The sequence below is a fragment of the Thamnophis sirtalis genome, unplaced genomic scaffold, assembly GCF_051295495.1.
Source record: "Thamnophis sirtalis isolate CommonGarterSnake01/CBP01778 unplaced genomic scaffold, rThaSir2_p1.2 scaffold_3, whole genome shotgun sequence".
In the NCBI taxonomy this organism is placed as follows: Eukaryota; Metazoa; Chordata; class Lepidosauria; order Squamata; family Natricidae; genus Thamnophis; species Thamnophis sirtalis.
Genome location: NW_028261383.1, coordinates 99,229,740 through 99,254,280, shown reverse-complemented (window position 1 = coordinate 99,254,280; position 24,541 = coordinate 99,229,740). Strand labels below are relative to the sequence as shown.

Here is a 24,541-nt window from a genome sequence, read left to right as displayed (position 1 = left end):
CTCATAAGGCAACAGTTTTTCAACCAAGGTAGTTAAGGTGAACTAACTTACAGAATGCATCCAAAATCCCATCTTGAAATTTGGAAAACTTCTGGTTTCTTCAGCATAGCCACATTACAATGGTCAGCTGCTGTCAGGTGATTGGCATTTCCAATGCTCCATAAGAACTTTTCACAGTCAATGGGGAAACTAGCAGGGAGTTTAAAATCAATTGTGTTGAACGGAGGGTGGGAGGGAGGGAGGGAGGAAGGAAGGAAGGAAGGAAGGAAGACTTCTGATGCTCCTTGCTATCTTTCTCAAGGGGATTCAGTAAAGAGCTGGCATGAAGTTGGAATTTGCTCCACTCCCACTGATTTTTTGCCCAACAATGAACATTCTCTTCCTGTGTTTAGGTAAGGAATATCTGTGCAATGATGACCTAACAGGACATGGGTTGTCTAAATAAGACTTATGGGAGAAAGACCTCCATGGATAGCTTTTAAAGTATGCTAGGATTGCTTTTGACAATACCTGAAAGATACAGTTTGAAATTACAGCAGGATCATTTCTTCCTTTTTAATTCAGTTTGCTGACATTCTTTGCCATAGTGTGCATTGCAAAATATGTGTCCCCCCCCCCAATAATCATAAAAAACAAGAAGGTAAAATGGCAAAGTTAGTTTGCTGTCTACTTCCCAGACCTTCTCATTTAGAAATATGTGGAAAATTAGTCTTTGATCCTTGATCTGGGGAAAAAGGATTTCTGGACATCCTATTCTAACCCTCAGGAGGAACATTTGGCTTTAAAAAATCAAACTGAATGTTGCAGCTCTAAACTTTCTAAGCTCATCTAATTTCTGCTTGCTTGTAGAACAAAAGGGTTAAGGCATATAATTTGGCTCTCTATTGGTATCTCTGAATGCTAAAAATGTTAAGTGATTTCATTTGAATTGATACATATTTCAAAATTTGGTGAACAGTGGAGCCTATATATTGAGCAGCGCTGATTCTAAAATGCAGTTCTATTTTCTTTTCATGTCGTCAAATAGTGTACACAGATCTTTGAGCTTCTCAGGTGTAGGCATGTTTAGTTATTAATGGGCAACAGGTTACTTTTTCAGTCCAAATCACATGAGAAATTAATGTTGAGGAATATCTTCATTTGAAAATAACAGGGATAATGTTTTATTAGAGTGATTAGATTCAGCAATTTAAATATATTGATTTCTAGCAGTCGTCTTAAAGACATCTTGATGTTATGTGTTGAAAATGACTTCCCTATAATTGCACAGCAATATACGGAACTGAAACATTTATTAAATAATAGTACATCTTGGGTGCTGTAACAGCCTCTTAAGGATCCATAAGAGTTCTGATACTTGAACATGAAGTAAAAATTCAATGTTATAAGGCAGGGATGGCAAACGTTTTTTCCCTCAAGTGCCAAAAGGGTGTGTGTGTGCTGTGTGTGTGTGCTGACAACCATAATCCAATGCCCCCCCCGCAGGCCCGCCCCCCCGTGCATGCATACATGAGCCCCCGGTACTCCCCCCATGCATGTGTACATGATCCTCCTCGTGCTCCCCTGCCATTGTGCATGCGCTCAAGAGCCCCGTTTTGGTCCTGGGATCAAAAAGGGGGTGCGGGGAGCACTGTATCCCCCCCATCCCAGCGCATGCGTGCACTTCTCCCAGCAGACCTGAAAATCAGCTGACTGGCAGGAGGTGCACGCACATGCGCAGTGGAACTGATGTGGGCGATGGCTCTTGTGCCTGCAGAGATGGCTTTGGGTGCCACCTGTGGCACGGATGCCACCTGTGGCATTCATGCCATAGGTTCGCCATCACGGTTATAAGGAATTAGAAAGTTAAAATGAAAGTTAGCATTAGTTACAGTAATTGAATTGTAGAATGAAGAATTTGAAGGACTAGTTTTGGACTATCATTAGGTCCAGTTATTAAGAAACGTATGTCTGTCTGTCTGTCTCCCTGTCTGTCTGTCTTATGGTTTAAAAATTAAAAAAAATCATTAGAAAATATTTCTCCAGAAGCATTCAAAGGCTCTGAAAATGTCTTTTTGTCAGTGGATCTGAGGACCATGAATGAAGATGAAGCCAATCAAGTATTGATCTGATTGTGAATTAATTCTATAGTTCCCCTCCCCCCCCCCCAATTGCATATACTGGTTTCTTTTTTTGTCAGTTTAGCTTTATTTATTATAATATATCTAAGTTTTCTTTATTTCATAGAATACTTTTTTTCCCTTGTTGGTACTGTAGATTTCTACATTTCAGTATTAAATTAAAAAACAACAGAAGGATGTGCAATGATCATGTATAAGTGGTAACCAACACAAAAATTGGCTGTTACTGCAATACATACTTTGTTAATACGTACAGGCCAGCCATTCTGTTGTATATTCCAGTCCTTGTTCAGTCTACGGTTCTGAATTACACCAGCTGTGCCAGTAACCAAAGTAGCTGCCAATTTTGGGAGCTTGAGGGAAACAATGACAAGAATGAGAAGTGCACTCCAGAAATTTTTGCATTGTCATTTAGAGTACTATTTAGATGTAAACATTTGTGTCTACAGTAGTACCTGTAATTTTCTGTAGTATATTACACATGGCTCTGATTTCAAAGGCATATCCATGTAGTGCAGTGAAATTGTGAATTAGCCTTAATTTTGATGCTGGGGACGTGGGGCTGAGAAGCAATAACTTTATACTTTCTGAGGGGATCGAAATATTTATAAATGCTGCAAATTGGGCAGATTATAAAGAAGGAAGTTGGAAATCAAATATTAGCTTCTGTTTTGCGTGTGTGTGTGTGTGTATATATATATATATATATATATATATATATATATATATATATATATATAGATATAGATATAGATATAGATATAGATATAGATATAGATATAGATATAGATATAGATATAGATATAGATATAGATATAGATATAGATATAGATATAGATATAGATATAGATAGCTATAGCTATAGCTATAGCTATAGCTATAACTAGCTAGCTAGCTAGAGAGATAGATACATAGATAGATATATTTATCAGCACAAATATAACATATATATATATATATATATATATATATATATATATATATATATATATATATATATATATATATATAGTGTATATAAAATATCTAAATACTGTAACATAGTGTAGAAATTATTATTAAGTATTAAGCTCATAGAAACTTTTTGATATTATAAAATAAATGCATAGAATTGTCTATCAATGCCGTTCTTAGCTTTCATTGTACAATTCAAGCAACTTTGTTTATTTACATTTTGGAGATTATATTGAACATTGTCATAAACTTTTTTTCTCTTTAAAGGTTGACTTATCTAAACCATCAGGGTGCTAACAATTTTTAGTTTATTTTGCAAAAAAACCAGTGTGCCCAGCTACTATCTGTATTTAATAATGTGATTGTCACAACTTATAATGCAATAAAGCAATTACAGGGGGGTGGGTGGGGGGAAACCACAATAATTTGCATAGCCCTGCCTTTTCCATGCATGCATCTATATTACTGGTGTATTTTATAGAATCATGGCTCAAAATAACTTTGAATGTTTACTATAGACATGCTTTGCTTTCTAATACTTGTTCATAGTTATTATATCACTTTGTCAAATACCTAAAGCAGTCTGTTGCTTAGCAATCTGACACAGTAAAGCTACTCCTCCCTTTCTTTTTCCTCTTAATCTTAACAGTCTACTTTAAAATTTAATAAGTAGCCCAGATAGTTTGGTGCTGTCAAGTTGGGTTCAACTCTTCAATCAAACAAATTGATGATATCTCAGTCGATGTTATCTGGACCTGCCTTTCATAATTAGTGATGCAAGTTTGTTTAAAAGTCAAATGAACAATGTTCAGTCGAATTTCTTCTGAGGAAGATAAGCAGTGATTGCAGCCTTGTTGGTTTTAAATTAGGAATGGTGACATTTGATCCGTTTCTTTCTTTCTTTCTTTCTTTCTTTCTTTCTTTCTTTCTTTCTTTCTTTCTTTCTTTCTTTCTTTCTTTTATTTATATATTTTTTTATAATTTTTTATTTTATACACATAAGCACATCAACAGAAACAAACACATAACTTAAAAACAACATAGGAACAATAAGTTCCATCGTATATCATACCGCAGTTCCGAATCAGTTTCTTTGCGGTTAGTATTTTCCCTACTATACATTTCTATCTTGCGTTCATAATCTCCTTGTTCGTTATCCATTTTTATGTACAATTCTTTATTTATTTATACTTAGCTACTTATGACTAAATATTATTTACCTATATTATGCTTTATATTTTTACTATCATTTATTCTCTTACATACAATTATAGATATACATTCACATAGTTATTCTTTTTCTTTGCCATTCTTATATTATTATTATTCCATTTAAGAGGTTATAAGGTATAGGTTGGAATGCTTTGTTTACCATCCTTCGCACCTGCTATGACACCACCTTGTTTTCTCTTTCTTTTCTTTTCTCCCTCCCTCCCTTCTCTACTTCCTTCCTTCTTCCTCTCCATCCCCTTCTTCCTTCTCTTTCTTTCATATGGGTATTTTAGTTCTTCCAGCTTTGAAAGTGATAATTACTGATGAGAGCTGCCCTTGAAGAGCATCCGGCGACTTCAGCTAGTGCAGAACGCAGCCGCGCGAGTGATTGCGGGTGCACCTCGATTCACCCGCATAACACCTATCCTCCGCGAGCTGCGCTGGCTACCTGTCGATCTCCGGATGCGCTTCAAGGTGCTATTAGTCACCCATAAAGCCCTACATGGCAGTGGATCTGGATACTTGAGAGACCGCCTTCTGCCAATTACATCCCTGCGACCAATAAGATCCCATAGATTAGGCCTCCTCCGTGTCCCATCGGCCAGCCAGTGTCGGCTGGCAACTACAAGGAGGAGGGCCTTCTCAGCAGTAGCCCCGACCCTTTGGAACGAGCTCCCCGTGGAGATTCGTACCCTCTCCACCGTCCAAGCCTTCCGCATAGCCTTGAAGAACTGGCTCGCCCGTCAGGCCTGGGGATAAGGATAGTTACCCCTCCCGAATGATGAATGTATGTTGCCTACTATTTTATTATATGTTTCTATCTTAATGTCTGTATTCCCCCTTCCCGGTTTTGTGTGAGCCGCCCTGAGTCCCCTCAGGGAAAAGGGCGGCCTACAAATACTAATAAAACTCTAAACTCTAAAAAAGAGGGAAATGGCTGTCTGCAGTTTCTTTGCCTCACACATGTATTCAAAACATTACTAAATTACTAAAATTGGCATTAGATTACTGAATGGCATTAGAAAACACAGTGCTGTCATATTACTACAGTAGAAACATTGCAACCCATATTCTATGCACCCCTGTTTATAGGACTAAGTTAGAGCAAATGATCTCAATATTTTAATTAATAATCACTTTAATGAAGTTTAAAGTAGAATATGTTGTTTACATTCATTCTAAAACACTATAGCACTTATATTGTATATTATATATTATCTTTGCATCATGCAGGCATATTTTGGTGACATAAGGAAGATGTGAAACTTTAATGAACTAGAAATAAAACCATAGCCAAAAAACACACACTCTTATAGTATGTGATATATGACCTTGAAGAGATGATTTTGAATATTTTCTAAGCTTTGACCTCATTATTATTATTTTTGTTTTTACTTTAAGAACAGTTTAACACATTGTTTTGGAATTCATAATGACCATGACAGCCATGACAACCAAAATATATGAAGCCTAAGGCATTTTTCTATTTGAATATTTGACTCATTCTTTTTGTCATTAGCAAGTGTTGGTGAGTGGATCCTTTATTAGTAGATTTTTTATAGTCTTACCTTATGCATGAAGGCAATTGGGTGACCTTACTGCAGACATTCTAGGCATTGCAGACAATGGTCCAATTCAGTTACATTTTTATTTTGTAGGACAGAATTTGTTCAGAAAGGAAATATAACAGTAAAAGGGACTGGATTGCTGAATTGCTTACTGGAAATTTTTGCACGATCCTTTTTAAATCAAGGAGTCAAAAGGGTAAGTGCTTTATTTTTTTAAATTTAATTCCCAGGTTCTTGACATCTAATATGCTTTTTTTCTGATATGTACAATATTCTAGTTCCTTTATATTAAAATGTGTCAAAACAAGTATTGGTACAGAAGACATTCCCATATATGTATTTGTTTAGACTAATGTCATAGGTCACCACATGCCTACATTGTATTTATTTGAAGTTTTCATTCAGGCAGCATTTGGGTTAGCACTTGAAGCAGATTCATTCATATGTGCCCCTTTTTCAATTAATCATAAATTATCCCTGAGATATTTAGCAGCAAATGTGGTTATAGGGTGCTATGCTGATGGTGGTTCTGTCATGGTATCTTCCCAGAATATAATTTATAAGACTGAGTATGTATATTTATTCACAAACAGAGACATTAGTCAAGCAAATATGTGATCACATACATTGTAAAATTGATTAGAAGAAAAATTGAGAACTCCTAGCACTTTTGAAGAATTGATCCTGACCCATTTTGGGGTTCTTGGGATAATTGTCAGAACTGGAAAAAGATTAAGATTGTGTAGATAGAACATAATGAGATGAAGTGATACTACATGAGATCTTTTTATATTTCTTTTTATTTTTATTGATAACTTTTTTTAACTCATCTGGTCAGGCTTATTCTGGGATGCTGTCAAATATTCTCAGAAACTTTATTTCAGTGGTTATTTGACATTCGTCTTACTTGCAGATGGTTCACCTTTTTCCTCATTTTCATCCGTTGCTGTAATAAAATAGGCATAAGCAAAACAAGACAAATAAGAGGTCAAAAGTATTTACAGTCAGAAGTACATGGGTGCACTGGAGCGCACCTGGTATAATCTTAAAAGAGTCAGAGCAAAGTCACGTTATGTAGCAGATATTATAACATATTGAAACTAATATTAAATATAGCATTCTCTCATTTTATATTAATTCATTTTATGTGAGATCTAGCAAGGTGAAGGGACCCCATGATTACCTATAGAAGAAAATCCTTTCACTATAGAGATCTGTTAAGTTCTATTGTCTACATTTGCACATAACAAACAAGGTTTGTTATAACAAAAAGATCAGCTTAGCTGATAAAATTAAAATGACAAGTATTAGAACCTCAGTTGTAAGGAATATATTTATTGGGCAGTACCATTATTTCAGTCATATATGACTTACAATTGATCTTTAGCCATTTTATATATTCCTCCCCCACCCTCTTCTTTCCTAACCCCTATGTTAGAGGCATCAATACTATGAGAAAGAAAGGAAAAGCAGCTTTCACACTGTGAACATAATTGATTCAATAAATAACATGTTAAGATTCCCAGTGCAAAACTCAAGAGTTCTCACATTTGTCAGTTCGTGCTGTAGTTAGTAAATGGTGGCAAACTTAATTTAGATGGATGAGTTGTATTAGTCAGTTCTCACTTCCTGTGGAGATGATGAAAACAGAAAAAGGAGCTGCAAGTTCCAATATTTTAAAGTTTATAAAGAAGCATTTTCCAAGCCATTCTGAATTTTTTAAATGTGGATCATTTGGGTTATTGGTTTGTAACTGATCCAAAGTTGGCACGGTAAACATAATTTCCAAATTCTATTATGAAAAGAATATTTGATGGTGTACTGCACTGTTTGAGCTGCCAGATCTTTGTTACATTTACAGATATTTCTCCTTTATCAGAGAACAAAAAGATCCCAATTAGTGTGGGGCCTTGGAACTACAGCCACTGACATCCACATCTGAAAACAAACAGAATATAGTAAATACTAGAATCAAACTACCAAATTCTGATTGGTACATTGGTCAAAATTGCAACAAGCTAGAGCTCTAGGTTCCAATTATGTATATGTATATCCACACACATATTGTCATCCCCCTTCCTGAAGTATTTGCAGGTTGTGACCAGAAAGACATTCAAAATTACTAGCCAAAAGGTCAAGCAATTTATTGACAAAATGTTAAGAATCTAAAAGAGAAACTTCTTTAGGAACTTGCAACTTGTCTTATTGCCTAGTTTTCTATGTAGATTTTTACTTGAGATCAGCTTTCCCAAAATCGTATGGTATGGATAGAGTTTATAGAATGCCCTGTTGTTTGCCTATATCCCTCGGGACTCTTGTGATTTTATCCTGAAAGTTAGCAGTTTATCCGTGAAACTTGTAAGAGGTTTAGTCCAGTAGGACTCCAAGGGGTGACTAATTGTATTAGGAAGAGATTTGGGGTGACATGGAGTGAATAGGGTTATTTGTAAAATATTTAGATTTCAAAGTGATCTAGTCTGTGATGTTTTTTACAGAGTATTTCAATCATGGAGAGGCTTCTGCAAGATCAGTTTGGAGGGCCTGTTTTATAATGAAAAATGTGAGTATGCAGATGAACTGTTTTATTCAGTGCAACAATTAACCAAGACAGTTAAAAGATTTTATAACCCATTTGATTCTGAGCCTATTTGAATAATCTAATACTTGAATTCTGCTTGTACAAGAACTTTCACAAGTTTTTTATGACTTGTATTATAGAGTTTAGTATTTGAAACATTTGGCTAAATTCTAATAGCAGATAAAGAGTATTTTATGTTTGTTGCTATAGCATTGTTTTCTAAACAGTATACACACAAACACACACACGCACACACGTACGTATTTACGTATGTACATATGTATGTATGTAAATCTCTCCCAGCCATATTTAAGTGAGTTGTTCTGAAGTTTGATGATGCAAAATAGAAATTCAATCAATCAATCCATGGGCTCTAGGAAAGAGAGCAAATGACTCTAGATTGTTTTTATAACACATTTATTGCTGTTTTTTCCCCCCAGGAACTAAAGTCTCCGTATATCTAAGTTGATACATAGCACTACATCCTTACTTCCAACCTTACATTTTACTGAAGTTAACCGTCTGGATTGTTTTAATGAAGAAAAAAAGATTGTTGAAGAGAAGAGAAAGATTTGAAATCTCCCCTAAATAGCCTACATGGAATGACATAATTTGAACAGTATGTGCTCCAGAACGACCAGGGAGAAAGAAATATTATTTTGAAAAATGATCACTGTGTAGTTGTTCTCTGATTTCAAAGATGTAAATATTTATAAGAAACCATCCATTTGAAAAATAACTCCCAAATCTTTAGTTAAAGGAAAAGCTTACTAGCCAAAAGGAATAAGCTTTTCCTGTATTTTCCTGTATGTATAATTTTTCTTGACAGAATATATTTCATGGAAACTGAATTAAGAGATGATGTGAATTTATACTATATGATCACATAAAGACATCTAAGAATAAGAATTTAGTTTTTAAAAAATATTAATTATTCTGCTATAGTATAAAATCATAAACATACACAAATGCTACAGTATTAATATATTTTGGATTACCAATATAGCCCTTAAAATGTGAACCATTGCAAAACATTATGGGGTACCTAAATTTGTAAATGCTTATGGTTTTTTAGTAGCCTCTATCTAAATTCAGAATGGCAAATCATTTTTGTATTGTAAAACCTTTTCAGTGATGGTATTTAATTAGTTCATTTTAAGTACATTTGGGTGAAATAGAAGATTAACTTGAGGCACCCTATTAAGTATAACTAAACAGTCTGTTTGAAGTGTGAAATGTATTTGATAAAAATATATAGAGGTCAAGGTTACAAGATTCTAATGGATCTTAAAATTCCTTGTAGACTAGTGAGGATATCAGACTTATAACAAGCAGTGACATATCTATATATATTCTACATATTTTTCACTATTGGTACATCAAGTAGCTGAAGTGCTAAGAGTTAGTTAATATATCCACCTGGAATCAGCAAATTAGTTGCATTAAATAAATATTATAAACATCAAATAGGGATCTGGGTGATGCTTAGATAAATATTTGAGTTTCAAATTACTTAGGTTTTGATTAAATAAAATTATATTCTGGAGAAATAGAGATATTGTTTCAACATACAGCTTTCCATCCTGCAGTTTTATGATGAAGATTGCTGGAGTGAGCTGGAGTGAATTTACATTTACCAAGCACAGCAGTTCCATTGGGTCATTTTTAATTTCTTTCAGCAATGAAATGGTCTAACCATTTGAACAGCTGTTGGACAGCTGGCTAATGGACCCAAAAAGTGTGCCAACTGCCTGCTGTTTCCCTACTTTTTCCTCTCTTTTATTAAACATGTTGAAAGCAGGATGGATGTTCCCAGCAGTATGAATATTAAGCAACAGTGAAGACAATCCTTCTTTCCTGCTGTGTTTGAATTTTGCCCTCATTTTTCCATATGTGAACAAAACATTCACATAGGGGGGAAACAAAAAGATGAAAATGAATATGCATTGTAATTGTTACAAAGGCAGAATTGATATATGAAGCTTGCTCTTATAGTTTATTGAAATGCTGAACACCCAACAAAACTCCCACCTAAAAATATACACATACATCAATATAATATTATCTAGAATATAATAGAAGTAGTGTTGAGCCTCCAAGGAAGTTGTTAAGAATTATTTTGTTAGAAGGATGTAAAAATGCATCGTTATTGAATAAAAAACTTTTTTATGTTATCGTTTTACAATTATGGTAACTTATCAGTTACCAGGTGCTTTATGAATAGCAAGATCAGCTAGTGCTAGCAAGCATCAGCTAGTGCTAGCAAGCATCAGCTAGTGCTAGAAGGGCTAATGGGCTATATTAAAATAAGCATTTTATCAAAAATGTTTGAAGTTGTTATTCCCCTCTAATCTATCACACCTGGAACATACTGATTGATTCTGGGTATTGCATTTCCAGAAAGATTGACAAGTTAGAATAAGTTCAGAGAAGGGCAAGAAAATTGATATAGAGAGATGACATGCCCTGTGAGGACAGGCTAAAAGAACTTGGGATGATCAGTTTGGAGAAAAAACTGAAAGAAGATATCTTGGGATTCAAGTACTTAAAAGTGTGCCATAGAGACGATAGTCAGGAACTATTTTAATTGCCATGGAAACAAGGTCCAGAAATAATACCCAGCTAACAATAAATAACTACATACAAATGATGGGTATAAATATAGGGTCTGGATGGGAAACAGCAGGCTTCAACTGAACCTGTTAAGGCTAAGTGGCTTTGAGTTGTAGGGCCTTCTGGATCTGGGAATTTAATACTGGAGTTTCACTGCCCCAATCAGATCTGGTGTGCAATTTGGGAGTCCTACTGAATTCATAACTCATAAAGCAGGTGCCAATCATGGTAGGAGGGACTTTGTCCTAGTTGTGCCCTGGATCATGAGTCTCTACTTGCAGTTATTCATGCTCAGGTCACCTTCCAAATGGACAATTGTAATGTACTGTATATGAGGCTGTTCTTGAACAGCATCTAAAAGCTTCAACTGCTGGAAAAGCGAAGTTATGAATGTTCCTAGAATGGCCCATATTCAAGCTATTCTGTGTGCGCGGCCTTAGTTGCTGGCTTGCAACGGTTCAATTCAAGGTGCTGGTTTTGATCTCTAAAGCCCTACATGGCATGGGATAAGGTTATTTGAGTGACTACTTTTCCCTGGATACTTCTACTCATCCATCAGGTCCAGAAGGAGGAGTGTGTGTATGGCTCCTACCTGCTGAATAATTCCATCTAATGGTGCCTGGGAGGTGGGCCTTTTCACAGAATCTGCTCTTTGGGACATCATTGCGCCCCTCCCCCCCAATGAAATGGGGATCCCATAAAATTGTAGCACTGTGTGGGATGCTGGTTCATTCAACTTATTTATATTGTTTAATTTTTTATTTGTTTTAACTGGTTTCTCCATAGATGTTTTAACTTTTCATTGTATACTGCCTAGAATCGTGTTTGTGAGATGGGTGATTATATAAATCAAATAAACAACCTCAACTAACCGGATTTCAGGTTTTTTCCCCCTTCCATTCAGTTCTGCTGATGGTCCCTGCAGTTTTGCTGGCAAGGTTTTTTTAGAAGTGGTTTATAATTCCTTCTTAGGGCGGAGAGAAAGTTACTCTAGAATTCTGGTGTTCTATGTAAAAAGTTGTTCTTCAAAATTCTATCTAATGGTCTTTGGTATAATTCTTGCCAAACAACAAACTTCTGTTCTTAAACAGAGTGCTTTCAAACCATAGACAAAATCCCAACTCCTGGATCAACTAAGCTGACCAAAGCTCCACTATCTACTAGTAGTGCTCTAACTGCAGCATCTAACTTAATATTGATATAGGATAATTGTATTTGTTAAGCCTTACAGATTGGTTGCAATAAGAATCTTAGCCCTAGAGTTTCATCTTATAATAGACCATTCAGTATTTGAAATAGATTATTTTACTATATTGTTTGAGATGCTCTTTTGCTAGCCCATTAGAATAAGATGGAATGTGATCTCTCACCTTGTTTAATCATAGGATAGTCAATATCAACTTACTCTTTTCAAGTCTTTAGATTGCTAAGGAACTAACAGCTGTTTGTCTTGATAGAGGGTTATCAGGAGGAATATTGACTTCCTGGATAGGTGACAATGGCTCTAAATCTGAGCAAGTGAGGATCTGCCTATAATCATGGTTCAATATAATGTTCCCCACCTATAGATAGCCTTCTTCCTGCTCAACTTGAAAAAAGAACATAGAATAATGTTCTATAACATAGGAAAATGCAGAAGAGACAGTCCACTTCTATTTAAGTGACTAGGCCAGAAATTAATGACAACTGTGAAATCATGAATAATTTCTGACAGGGAAGCATCAAAACAGATACTGTACTTAAAACAACCAGCTGGTTGTTAAAACTACCAGCTTGATAGTTCCCAAAATTGCCTGTGCTAGATCTGATAAGTGTATTATGCACCAATAATTTTTTTTTAAAGTTAACAGAAAAATTAAGCAATTTACGTGCCTGCCTGCATTATTTAGAATCTAGAAGAGACTGAATAGGATAACTGATTACAGTACTGGAATCTTGTTGGAGATAATACAAATTTGATTTCTGTTAGTTTAATTGATAATGGATTCATTTTTGTTCCACTTTTGTGAAACATTCTTATATGGCATTTTTAAAATCTCCCTGAACCTTTCCTGTACTTATTGAAATTGGTTTCTTAATAGTTTTTATTTTATTGTTTCCTTTGTCTCAAAGTGACTATTAGAGGAAATATAAACCGTGAGTAAGACGAATCATATTTAGTTGGAATCTTTCTGACTCTAGAGTTATACTATTTGACTTGTTTGGGTTACTGTAAAGATATTCTCCTATATAAAAGAAATGTATTGCCTAGTTAGTTGATACCAGGGGTGGGTTTCAACCGGTTCACGGCGGTCCCCGCGAACCGGTTGGTCAGCGAACCCGGAAGTAAGTAACTTCCAGGAATGGCGAAGGGCCCACCCGCCCGCCCGCACTCCTTACCGGTCTTTGAAGGCTTCTGCGCTTCCATGCAGGCGCATGGCACATACAGCGCCTGCATGATTCTCCGCGAGCAGCTGGATGGCACATACAGCGCCTGCACGATTCTCCGTGAGCAGCTGGAGCATCGCGCAGGCGCTAAGACGCATGCGTGAACTGCACGCGTGCACGAAGACGCCGCCGGCCCCGTTCCAACTGAACCGGTTGGAACGGGATTAGCAACCCACCACTGGTTGATACCAATATGCTATTGATGTTTTAGACTTCAAAGAACTCCAGGTTGCCTTTTATAAATAATTCCCAACACATCCCTTTTTTCAATCCTTTCTCCAAGTGGCTTCTTCATGTTTGAAAAGAATGACCTTTTGCTGTCTGAAGGATAATACCAATATGTCTACAGCTCAACAAATCGCTTTTCTAAGGCCCACCTGCCCATCACAATCCTCTCAAAATGTCCTCTCTGTAGCAGCTTCTGTGCATTCTGCCTCTTGAGAGGGATGGCTATCAAAATAGTTTGCCAGAGGACAAAGTTGAAAGGGACTGAGATCTTCCTCATACTAGGTATTACTATTGTGGTGAGCCTCAGTTGTATGGTATATGACCCCATGAGGTGAGTTGAACATGTTACGTGTAGCCATAATCTGAGCTTGGAAATCACAGGAGTGCCAACACACTATCAAAATCAGTATCAAAAATGATTAACAGTTGAAGAGGATTGTCAATTACATGTTTGTTTGCAGTTTAATCCTGGGCTTAAATTTAAATAGCAATAGCACTTAGACTTATATACTGCTTCATAGTGCTTTTATAGCCCTCTCTAAGTGGTTTACCGACTCAGCATATTGCCTCCAACAGTCTGGGTCCTCATTTTACCCACCTCGGAAGTGGCTGAATCAACCTTAAACCGTGAGATTTGAACTGCTGAATTGCAGCTAGCAGTCAGCTGAAGTAGCTTGCAGTACTCCACTCTAACCACTGCTGCATCTGGACTCAATGCTTGAGTATCTTTGAAGAATATAACATTCATTCATTTTAAATTCAAAATAACATTGTTTTAGCACCTGGGATATCTGAATGGAACTGTATTCATTAATTTGGTCATGCACACATGTCATTTGCTCTGTTATACAAACTAAAAGTAGCTGCCCCTCCCCCCAAAGAGCACACATATTAATCTGAAATAATAGTTCATAAACTTGATTCTTAATTCAAATCATTTTCAATATCTTTATATTAGTAACATTCTTTCATTTATTGTAGAGTTTGTTTCCCAGTTTTTGTTTGCTGAAAATCAATTATTAAAGAGTGACTAATGGAATAATAAATATTTTTACATCTATTTCTCTAATAATAGATGTGCAATTTGATTTTAAAATCCTTCATAATGTTCATAATGTTTGCCCTTCAAGTAATCTATTGATATTCTATAAACTTCTTTTCTAAAATGTGTAACACCCATAAAACTGGTATGTCAAACTGAGTTCTAAAATGAGTTGTTTAGAAATTATAGGCAAACAACATAAAACAATGACTCCATAGCAAATATTTGGAGGAATAATAAACTGGCCATAACTTTAATTCCTGAAGGTTATAGATTAGAATATATTAAAATCATAGAATCTATAAGTTGAAGGAGTCTCACAATTTTTCTTGTTGAGCCTTCTGTTCATAGCCTGTTGTTAGTTGCGAAGTCGTGTCTGACCCATCACAATCCCATCTGTTCCTAGCTAATATCCATTAAACTATCTCCTACTGATGTTCATCTCCAGTGAGACATTTATTATAGTTTTAGGCAGACTGTTTCACTGTTTAGTAGCTCTTAATATCTGGTTTCTTGTAATATTCAGCCTGATTTTTTTCTTTTAGTCACCAATTGCCAGCCTCTCTTTTGTTCTGTTCCAGAAAAGAACGGGCCCATGTTTTAGAAAAGAGGTTTTTTTTAGAAATTTGTAGGCTACTACCACATACACTATATTGCCAAAAATATTCGCTCACCTGCCTTTACTCGCATATGAACTTACTGTAAGTGACATCCCATTCCTAATCCATAGGGTTCAATATGACTTTGGTCCACCCTTTGCAACTATAACAGCTTCAACTCTTCTGGGAAGGCTGTCCACAAGGTTTAGGAGCGTGTTTGTGAGAATTTTTGACCATTCTTCCAGAAGCGCATTTGTGAGGTCACACACTTATGTTGGAGGGAAAGGCCTGCCTCTCAGTCTCTGCTCTAATTCATCCCAAAGGTGGTCTATCGGGTTGAGGTCAGGACTCTGTGCAGGCCAGTCATGTTCATCCACCCCAGACTCTGTCATGCATGTCTTTATGGACCTTGCTTTGTGCACTGGTGCACAGTCATGTTGGAAGAGGAAGGGGCCAGCTCCAAACTGTTCCAACAAAGTTGGGAGCATGGAATTATCCAAAATGTTTCGGTATGCTGAAGCATTCAGAGTTCCTTTCACTGGAACTAAGGGGCCAAGCACAGCTCCTGAAAAACAACCCCATACCATAATCCACCCTCCACCAAACGTTACACTTGGCACAATGCAGTCAGACAAGTACCGTTCTCTTGGCACCCGCCAAACCCAGTCTTGTCCATCAGATTGCCAGATGGAGAAGTGCGATTCATCACTCCAGAGAACGCATCTCAACTGCTCTAGAGTCCAGTGGCGGCGTGCTTTACACCACTGCATCCAACGCTTTGCATTGCACTTGGTGATGTATGGCTTGGATGCAGCTGCTTGGCCATGGAAACCCATTCCATGAATCTCTCTGCACGCTGTTCTTGAGCTAATCTGAAGGCCACATGACGTTTGGAGGTCTGTAGCGATTGACTGCAGAAAGTTGGTGACCTCTTCGCACTATGTGCCCCAGCATCCGCTGACCCCACTCCGTCAGTTTACGTGGCCTACCACTGCGTGGCTGAGTTGCTGTCATTCCCAAACACTTCCATGTTCTTATAATACAGCTGACAGTTGACTATGCAATATTTAGGAGCGAGGAAATTTCACGACTGGATTTGTTGCACAGGTGGCATCCTATCACAGTTCCATACTAGAATTCACTGAGCTCCTGAGAGCGACCCATTCTTTCACAAATGTTTGTAAAAACAGTCTGCATGCCTAGGTACTTAATTTTATACACCTGTGGCCATGGAAGTGATTGGAACACCTGATTCTGATTATTTGGATGGGTGAGCGAATACTTTTGGCAATATAGTGTATGTCTCCTTAGTCTTCTGTTTGTAGGGTAAACATGATACTGATGATAATGCTATCATGGTCAGTTCCTATCATTCTTTTAGGCCTTCTATTGTGGTAGCTCTGTTTGATACAACTTCCACTTCTTCATGTCTCTTTTAAGATAAAATTGTTTAAACTTGGACACAGAATTACAAGTGAATTTATCCTAACACAGAATGCAACAAAAATATTTTCTATGATCTAGAAGCAATGCTTTTGTTACTGCAACCCAAATTGTCTCTGACCTATTTAGCTCCAGCATCATACTTGGTCACACTTCGTTGGTGACTGACTACAAGTACTAGTCAATCACCACATGTATTTGTCCAAGAAGTGTGGTGCTGGAGTTAAATAAGCCAGTACTTAACTGCTAGTGCTTGTTGTCAGACACCATATTCTCCCTCACATTGCCCCGGGCTAGATTTCCAGAATTCTGTATCTTGTATATCCAGTAGTGTGCCAGAGCTAGCTCTTTCTGACTCAAAATAGCTGATTGTTAGATTTTCACAATAGATCAAGAATGGGTATAGAACCCCTGCCCCGCCCATGTCAGATGTCATCCAAAAGTCTGACCCAAAGGTGCTTTTTCAAGAGCCAACTGGACTTTCTATTTTTTCTTTAAAGACGCTTCACTTCTCATCCAAGAAGCTTCTTCTTAAAAAGCACCTTTTGGACAACCATGCCATGGATGACTGAGAACCTCCATAGACAAAAGTCTGACCAGTGCCATTTCTTCCCCATACCTTGGTCTGAATCTTTACAGAAAAGGCTCCAGATAATCCACTTTATCCAGGGACCACTGAAATTATTTTCTATTTACTATTTCAGTCACATTATTACAAAAGGGAGGTAGCTACTAGATGAAAATTGCTTGGTATAGTGGTGTCTTTGATGACTTCTTGAGGAGAAGGTGTATCATTTAAGAGGTAATGAAACAAACTGACTAACTCAAAGAAGAATTCACACCCACTAGAACTCATTCATGTGATATCCCCAGGTCACCTTAACAAGCCAGGAAAGCATGGATCTAAAGAGAAGGTAGCTGAGCTCACAATCCTAAGGTGCAAACAGTTGTCTCATTTGTGTCTGATCAGAGATCTAAGGCCTTGGTTAGTCTTGGTTAGCTTATGTTGCACTTTGCTTTTCCAAAACTTCTGCTTTTACCAGTTTGATTGCATCCTTCAACTGTCTCTTCAGGCCTCCAGGCCTTCCGCATAGCCCTTAAAACTTGGCTGTTCCGACAGGCCTGGGGCTAAAGACTCGCTGCCCCACTTCGAATGGTATGATTGTTGTACTTTTAACTATGTATGTTTTTTATGTTTTCGTGACCCGTCAAAAGCGCGTTCCACAAAAGCGCGGTCGACGAAATCGCGTGTGTGACGTCATCACAACGCGACGAAAAAGATCGAAAAATTGAAATAAAAATTAAATTACAGCAAGCCGATTCACATAAAGGTAAGGGTTAGGTTAAGGGTTAGGGTTAGGTTAAGGGTTAGGGTTAGGGTTAGAGCGTTAGCGTTACGTTTAGCGTTAGGTTAAGGGTTAGCGTTAGGTTTTTCGTTACGTTAAGGGTTAGGTTTAGGGTTAGGTTAAGGGTTAGGTTTAGGTTTAGGTTTGGGGGGGTTAGGGGAATGTTTTAGCTTTATTTTTACATTTTTCGATCTTTTTCGTCGCGCTGTGATGACGTCACATACGCGCTTTCGTCGACCGCGATTTTGTCCTCCGCGGTTTTGTGGTAGAACCTATGTTTTTTGTTACCCTGTTTGTATTTCCCCTCCCTTTTTGAGTTGTGAGCCGCCCTGAGTCCCTTCAGGGAAAAGGGAGGCATACAAATAAATTAAACCTAAATCTAAACCTAAACCTAAACATATGCAACAACACAAGGAGCTCTTGGGGCCCAACTCTTTGTGATTTGTTCCTAGGCCTCCTGGAGGGGTTGCCTTGAAACAATCATAGAGTCACATTGCTTCGTTCTTACCAGCATCCTTGAATTAAAGTAAAAGGCACTGTTTTATTTTTGGGGGGTGCTGTTTTATCTTTACAAAATTAGATTTAGCAGAAAGTTGGAAAGCAAAAAGCTTTTAACCTTTGGAGACCATTGGTGATCTTTGTCCATTTGCATTAGTGTGGTGGCATTTGAACAGAACAAATGCCATATTTGGAAGACTCCTGCTGCTGGCCACTCTATCTCTGTTTCTATTCAGTGATCAGAAATCTAATGGCAACCCATGAAATGCTGTCTCAAGAAACAATAGGTTGTTTTAGGTTTTTATTTATTTATTATGAGCAAAGAGCTCAGCTTGTGGCAAATTGCACTCAGGACAGCAGCTACTGTATAGAACAAATAAGACATGACTGTGTGCATTTTCTGCAAATAAAGGGTATAACTTATAGCCTTCCAGATAATCTTGGGATTCCAATTCTCCTCATCCCAACCCCCATTGCCAATGTTTGGAGATGATCAGAGTTGTAATCCAATAATGTAAGAGGAGAGCTGAGCCAGGCGAGGCCAGTGACCAGACACACCAGGAAGCTGCAGAGAAGATCTGGATGAGTGAGCAAGCCAGCCACCAAAGGAAGCACTAGACACACCAGGAGGCTACAGAGGACGGCCAATCTGGGTGAGTCGTCGGCTACGCAATGCCGTCTGGCGGCTCCTCGGGAGAGAGCCTTCTCTGTTGCTGCCCTGGCCCTTTGGAACGATCTACCCCCTGAGATCCGGACCCTCCCCACTCTCCTGGCCTTCCGTAAGTCTGTTAAGACCTGGCTGTTCCGGCAGGCCTGGGGCTGTTGATCTTGACTGAACTTCAGCCCCATTACAACTGAGTGCATGTTGTGTTTCTGTTTTTAAGTCGTTCTGTCTTGTGTTTTAATCTTTTCTAATATTTTTTTTAAAATTGCTTTTATATAAGCTGCCCGGAGTCCTTCGGGATTGGGCGGCATACAAATCTATTAAAATTACAAATTAGATATTAAATTGTCAATCATACTCAGAAAAAAACCAATTTCTCCCTAAAAAGCCTCTTTTCAAAGTCTCTTAGTTGCAAGGGTTTCTGAGCGAAGGAAATACCAATAAAATTAAGAATATTTATCTATACATACCATGTTTGATTGTTATTTGTGGTCAAGGGCTACATTATGTCCATTAGAATTAAATTGTCTTTAGGCTAATACGGTTTCATTGCAACCACTCCAGGCACTCTTAAGAAAACAAAATCCTTTCATCTTTCTCCTTAAAAAAATAAGCAATTATTTGTTTTTCTAAGATATGTTTGTTTTTGAAAACTAATATTTTGTTAGTGCCTTACAACATAATCCAATATCTATTTTCTCAGCACTATCTAGTTAGTGAAATTGAGATTGAGAGAAGAGAGATACTTGTTTTCAAACAAATGTTACATTTTGTTTATTCTAAATCAGGGGTGTCAAATTCACAGCGTCACAGTGTCATGTGATGTATCGGGACTTTTTTCTTCTTTGCTAAACTGGGCGTGGGAGTGGCCAGTGCGTGACACATTTGTCCCATGGGCTGTGAGTTTGACAGCCCTGTTCTAAATGAACAAATCTACTACAGTGGTGGGATTCATTTTTTTTTACTACTGTTCTGTGGGTGTGGCTTGGTGGGCGTGGCATGGCTTGGCTTGGTGGGCATGACTTGGTGGGCATGGCAGGGGAAGGATACTGTAAAATCTCCATTCCCTCCCGGTCAGCTGGGACTTCGGAGACAGAGAATAGATGGGGGTGGGGCCAGTCAGAAGTGGTATTTACCGGTTCTCCGAACTACTCAAAATTTCCTCTACCGGTTCTCCAGAACTAGTCAGAACCTGCTGAATACTACCTCTGATCTACTATATATTTGTTATTTAGTACTGCAGTGGTCACTTGGGAAATGATTAGGAAGACGTTTTCGAAATCTTGCTAATGACTATTACATGAGTTTGAGAAAAAGAGACATAGTCTTGTTTAGTAATCTACTTCTTAACCAATCTCTTAATCTAATTTAATGAAATAGGTGGTTTTTTTCCCCCAGATGACTGAAGAACTACAAGCTGCTTATTCATTACAGCAGGAAAAAAAACAACACTCCAGGAATGTGTTGCACACACACTTACATGAGGTCCAAATAATTTCTTAATGATTTTTGAAATCATTTTTTTCCAGATGATATGGGTGGAATAAGCGGGAAAGGCAGATTTCATTTATGATAACCATATTGGTTTTTTTTTCTTCCCAGTTTCCCCCTCTCCCCCCGCAATTCAGGATCCACTTTTTTCAGATCAGCTGGGTGTTGGTCCATTGGTTGTGACCAATTGGCTGACCAGACTAACATCATGGGCTGAGAAAGAGAGATTGGTTCAAGGTCACCCAGATGGCTTTGATGCATAAGGCGAGATTAAAACTCTCAGTCTCCTGGTTTCTAGCCTGGCGCTTCACCACTACACCAAACTGGTTCTCCAACAATTATATTGCATCCTAGAAAAAAGCATTGTACAATTCAGTAAGATACTTTGGACCAGCTTACGTGACATATGTTAAACTTTAAGGGAAGAATGTCAGAATTGTTTTCAGTGACCATTTTGTACTTTGTAATCTGAAGAGGTCCTCTGCCTCCCTCCTCACATTTTCACTGTACCAAATTCTTTTGACAGCAAGCCTCATGTTGACATCCTGAGATCCAATTTCTGGGATTATTATTTGTAAGATCTGCTCCCGTTTACCATCTAAAATCTTGATACTAAAAATCTCATTTCAGGAAAGATGAAATTGGGCCATTCAAAATTTCTGGGCAAATACATTTACATTTTGAGTGGGGTATAACTTTTAAAAATAGAATTTACTGAAGTTTCTTACATTGGCAATATTTTTTTTTAGAATGCTTCCATGCCCCATCCTGGGAAAGGTATATACGTGAAGACATTTTGCCCCCAAATTGTGAAGTTTGCCAGCTCATTTTGCAGAAACAACTTCAGAGTCTCTGAACTATTGCCAGTGTTAACACCACAACAATTAGTAGACAGCTGCCAAATTACTATTACAGTATAGTCTTCCATACCATGTGTACATGTGTGTGTGCATAATGACTCAGCAGTTAAAGATATTGAGCTTGTCAGCTGGAAAGCTGACAGCCCAGGTTCAAGACCTGAGCACTGCACAATGCAGTGAACTGCCGTTACTTGCCCTAACCTCTGCCATCTAGTTCTTTAAAAGCATGCAAATGCAAAAAAAATAAATAGATAGCACTTTGGTGGGAAGATAACAGCATTCCATGCGCCTCAGCATATAGTCATGCTGGCAGCATAACTACAGAAGTGCCTTCAGACAACATTGGTTCCCTCGGCTAAGAAACTGAGATAGCACCACACCCTAGAGCAGGGGTTGGCAACCTTAAATGCTCAAAGAGCCGCAAAGGTCCTAACTGGAAGCCCCCCCTTCAATTCTGGAGCCGACCGGAAATCCGGTTCTCCCACCATAGAGTCTCCTCCTAGTGTACCATTCTTTTTCTGCTGCTGACCAGAAGTCTGGTTCTTCCACCATAGAGTTTCCTCCTAGCACAGCATCCTTTTCCTCTACCTGTCCTAACCAAAAGCCCTATCAATTGTGGAGCCGACGGGCGGCAAGGAGCCACAGCAGAGGGTTGAAAGAGCCACTTGCGGCTCCAGAGCCGCCAGTTGCTGACCCCTGCCTAGAGTCAGATGCAACAGGACATGGGAAACCTTTACCTTTACCTTTATAGTTTTAAGACTAGGAAGAACCTTAGCAGGCTTCTATTGGATAAAAACTCAAAACAGACCCACACGATAGGCAAGAGCCAACTTTAGGAAATGCTTGATATCAATAAAAGCAGTTTATTTTTTCTTATTATTTTCTGCTTTTAAATCTTCAAGATAATGTCTAGTGAGTTTGAATGCTATATTATGAAACTTATGCTTAGATCCCTAGGTTAGTAAGGAGGAATTTTGTGATAACTGTTGTGAACATCACTAAATGCCTATGGAGATTCTCCGTCATCTAGGTCATGGTTGTCCCAAAAGTGCTTTTTCAAGAGGCAACTGGACTTTCTGGTTTTTCTTTGAAGATGTATCACTTCTTATTCAAGAAGAAGTGAATTCACTTCTTGAACATAACTTTTGTTTTAAAAAAAATCTTTAACTGAACTCATCTATGTTCTACTAAAGAGAATATACATTTCTTGCCTGGGCAATAGTCACTATTTTCACAGTTGAAAATAACACCATTTATTTTCTATTCTGCCATTATTTAGTCAGAGAAATTGACAGTACAAATCATATTCAGCAATAATCCAACTTAAAGCTACATTTTTGAACTATTATACCTTTAAACTCTTCCCCAATTGAGTTATTAACCTTTTGCATTAAAAGTATTTAATAAATCTTCCTCTTTAAAAGTACATTTGATTTCTGACACTTTTCTGATGCATCTGTCTCTCTTTCTCCATTTAATATTTCATGGGAGAAAAACATTGATATTATTTTTCAAAATGTGGCTTTCCAAATTCTGCTGCATTTACAGTAATATATTTCTCTCTCAATTACTGCTTGCTAAATTCAGGTTTGGCTTGATGTGGAATGGGCTCCGCTAATGGATTTTGGACACCTGAATCTGCTCCCACATTCAATTATAACAATTCCTGGAATGTGCCTCTAAATTCTTCTCTGCTCTTTCCCCAAACAGACACTTCTTCATAGAGGTATCCATACGACACTTCTCCATAGAGGTATCTACAATAATGGGCACTGGATTCAAAACAGCAGGCACAACTAAGGAATTTGTGCCTCTTTCCCCTTTTTAAGATTTGTCCCATACACTGCATCAGTGGTGGGTTCCTACTGGTTTGGTTGAACCGGTAGTGATTTGGCTGCCTCGATCACTGGAACTGGCAGCGACCCGGGCCTGCCATGCCCCTGAACCAGTTTTCCAGCCAGTGCCATAGGCGCCGCCATCTTGTTTTTTGATTCTGCACATGCACAGAACAATTTTTATTGCATTGCACATGCACACGCAGTGCACATTAAACGTGTGCATGCGCAGCATGCCCTCAAGTGAACCGGCAGTAGTGCCTGCCAGAAACCCCCCACCCCAAAAGGAGCAGTTTCCCTGTGCGAAAGTCAACCTTAGAAATTGGTAGTGAATCAAGAGAGGACATCTAATCTTAGAATCTTCTCTTCAAAGCCAGAGACATTCTCTGATCTGATTGGAGAATTCATCTATGGATCTTAATACTCTTTTCCAAAGATCAAACACTGCAGCTCGAGTTAACTTCATTACTTTTTGAAAACACCTGCCATTGTTTCTTTTTTGAGCTTAGCGTCTGAAATGACAATGTTTTCTAAATTGTCAGAACAGATGGTGAAAAAATATTAGGAAAATTAGCCAAGTCCATTAATACCATACAGATGTCTTTGTTCTATTATGATGTATTTTTGTGAAAACTAGAAGACATTGAACAAAAGGTGTTGGGATTTTTTTTATGTTTCCCTTTAAAGCTGAAAAAAACTTTCAATACTTTATGAGACTGCTCAAACTTGGCATTGTTTTTACATGTCAGGAATCTTTGATTTGGACACTTATAGGCCATACTCAATAGATGCACAAAATACTTTTTCCTTTAGAAATGACCTTCTGTTGTGGCATGTTTTATTATAGTGGCATAATATGAGCTCTAGTCCCTTTCATTTATTATTATTATTTTATTTATTAAGGCAACAGAGTGAGAACCATTATCTCAGATTTGTCTCTTCTGAATTGGACACATCCAATTCAGCTATGGATTCAAGCAGTGACCTGTCCAATGTTTATAAATCAGTGTCTATATCTTTACTGTTCAATCCAGGGGTGGGTTGATCCTGGCATTACTGCCCG

General features: G+C 37.8%; 1 protein-coding gene across 3 annotated transcripts in view; it reads left to right on the top strand.

The window, feature by feature from the left end:
- The window catches only part of PRELID2 (PRELI domain containing 2), an 81,100-nt gene that overhangs the window by 28,801 nt on the left and 27,758 nt on the right, over positions 1 to 24,541 (top strand). For 2 of the 3 annotated variants that reach the window (XM_014058885.2, XM_087709593.1), the window contains exons 5-7: positions 5,945 to 6,050; positions 8,350 to 8,414; positions 8,873 to 11,921. In XM_014058885.2, the coding sequence (XP_013914360.1) occupies positions 5,945 to 6,050; positions 8,350 to 8,406 (163 nt within the window). In that variant the 3' untranslated portion in view covers positions 8,407 to 8,414; positions 8,873 to 11,921. Of the gene's footprint in view, positions 1 to 5,944; positions 6,051 to 8,349; positions 8,415 to 8,872; positions 11,922 to 24,541 lie in introns of those variants that run through there. The other variant, XM_087709592.1, reaches the window with a different exon arrangement.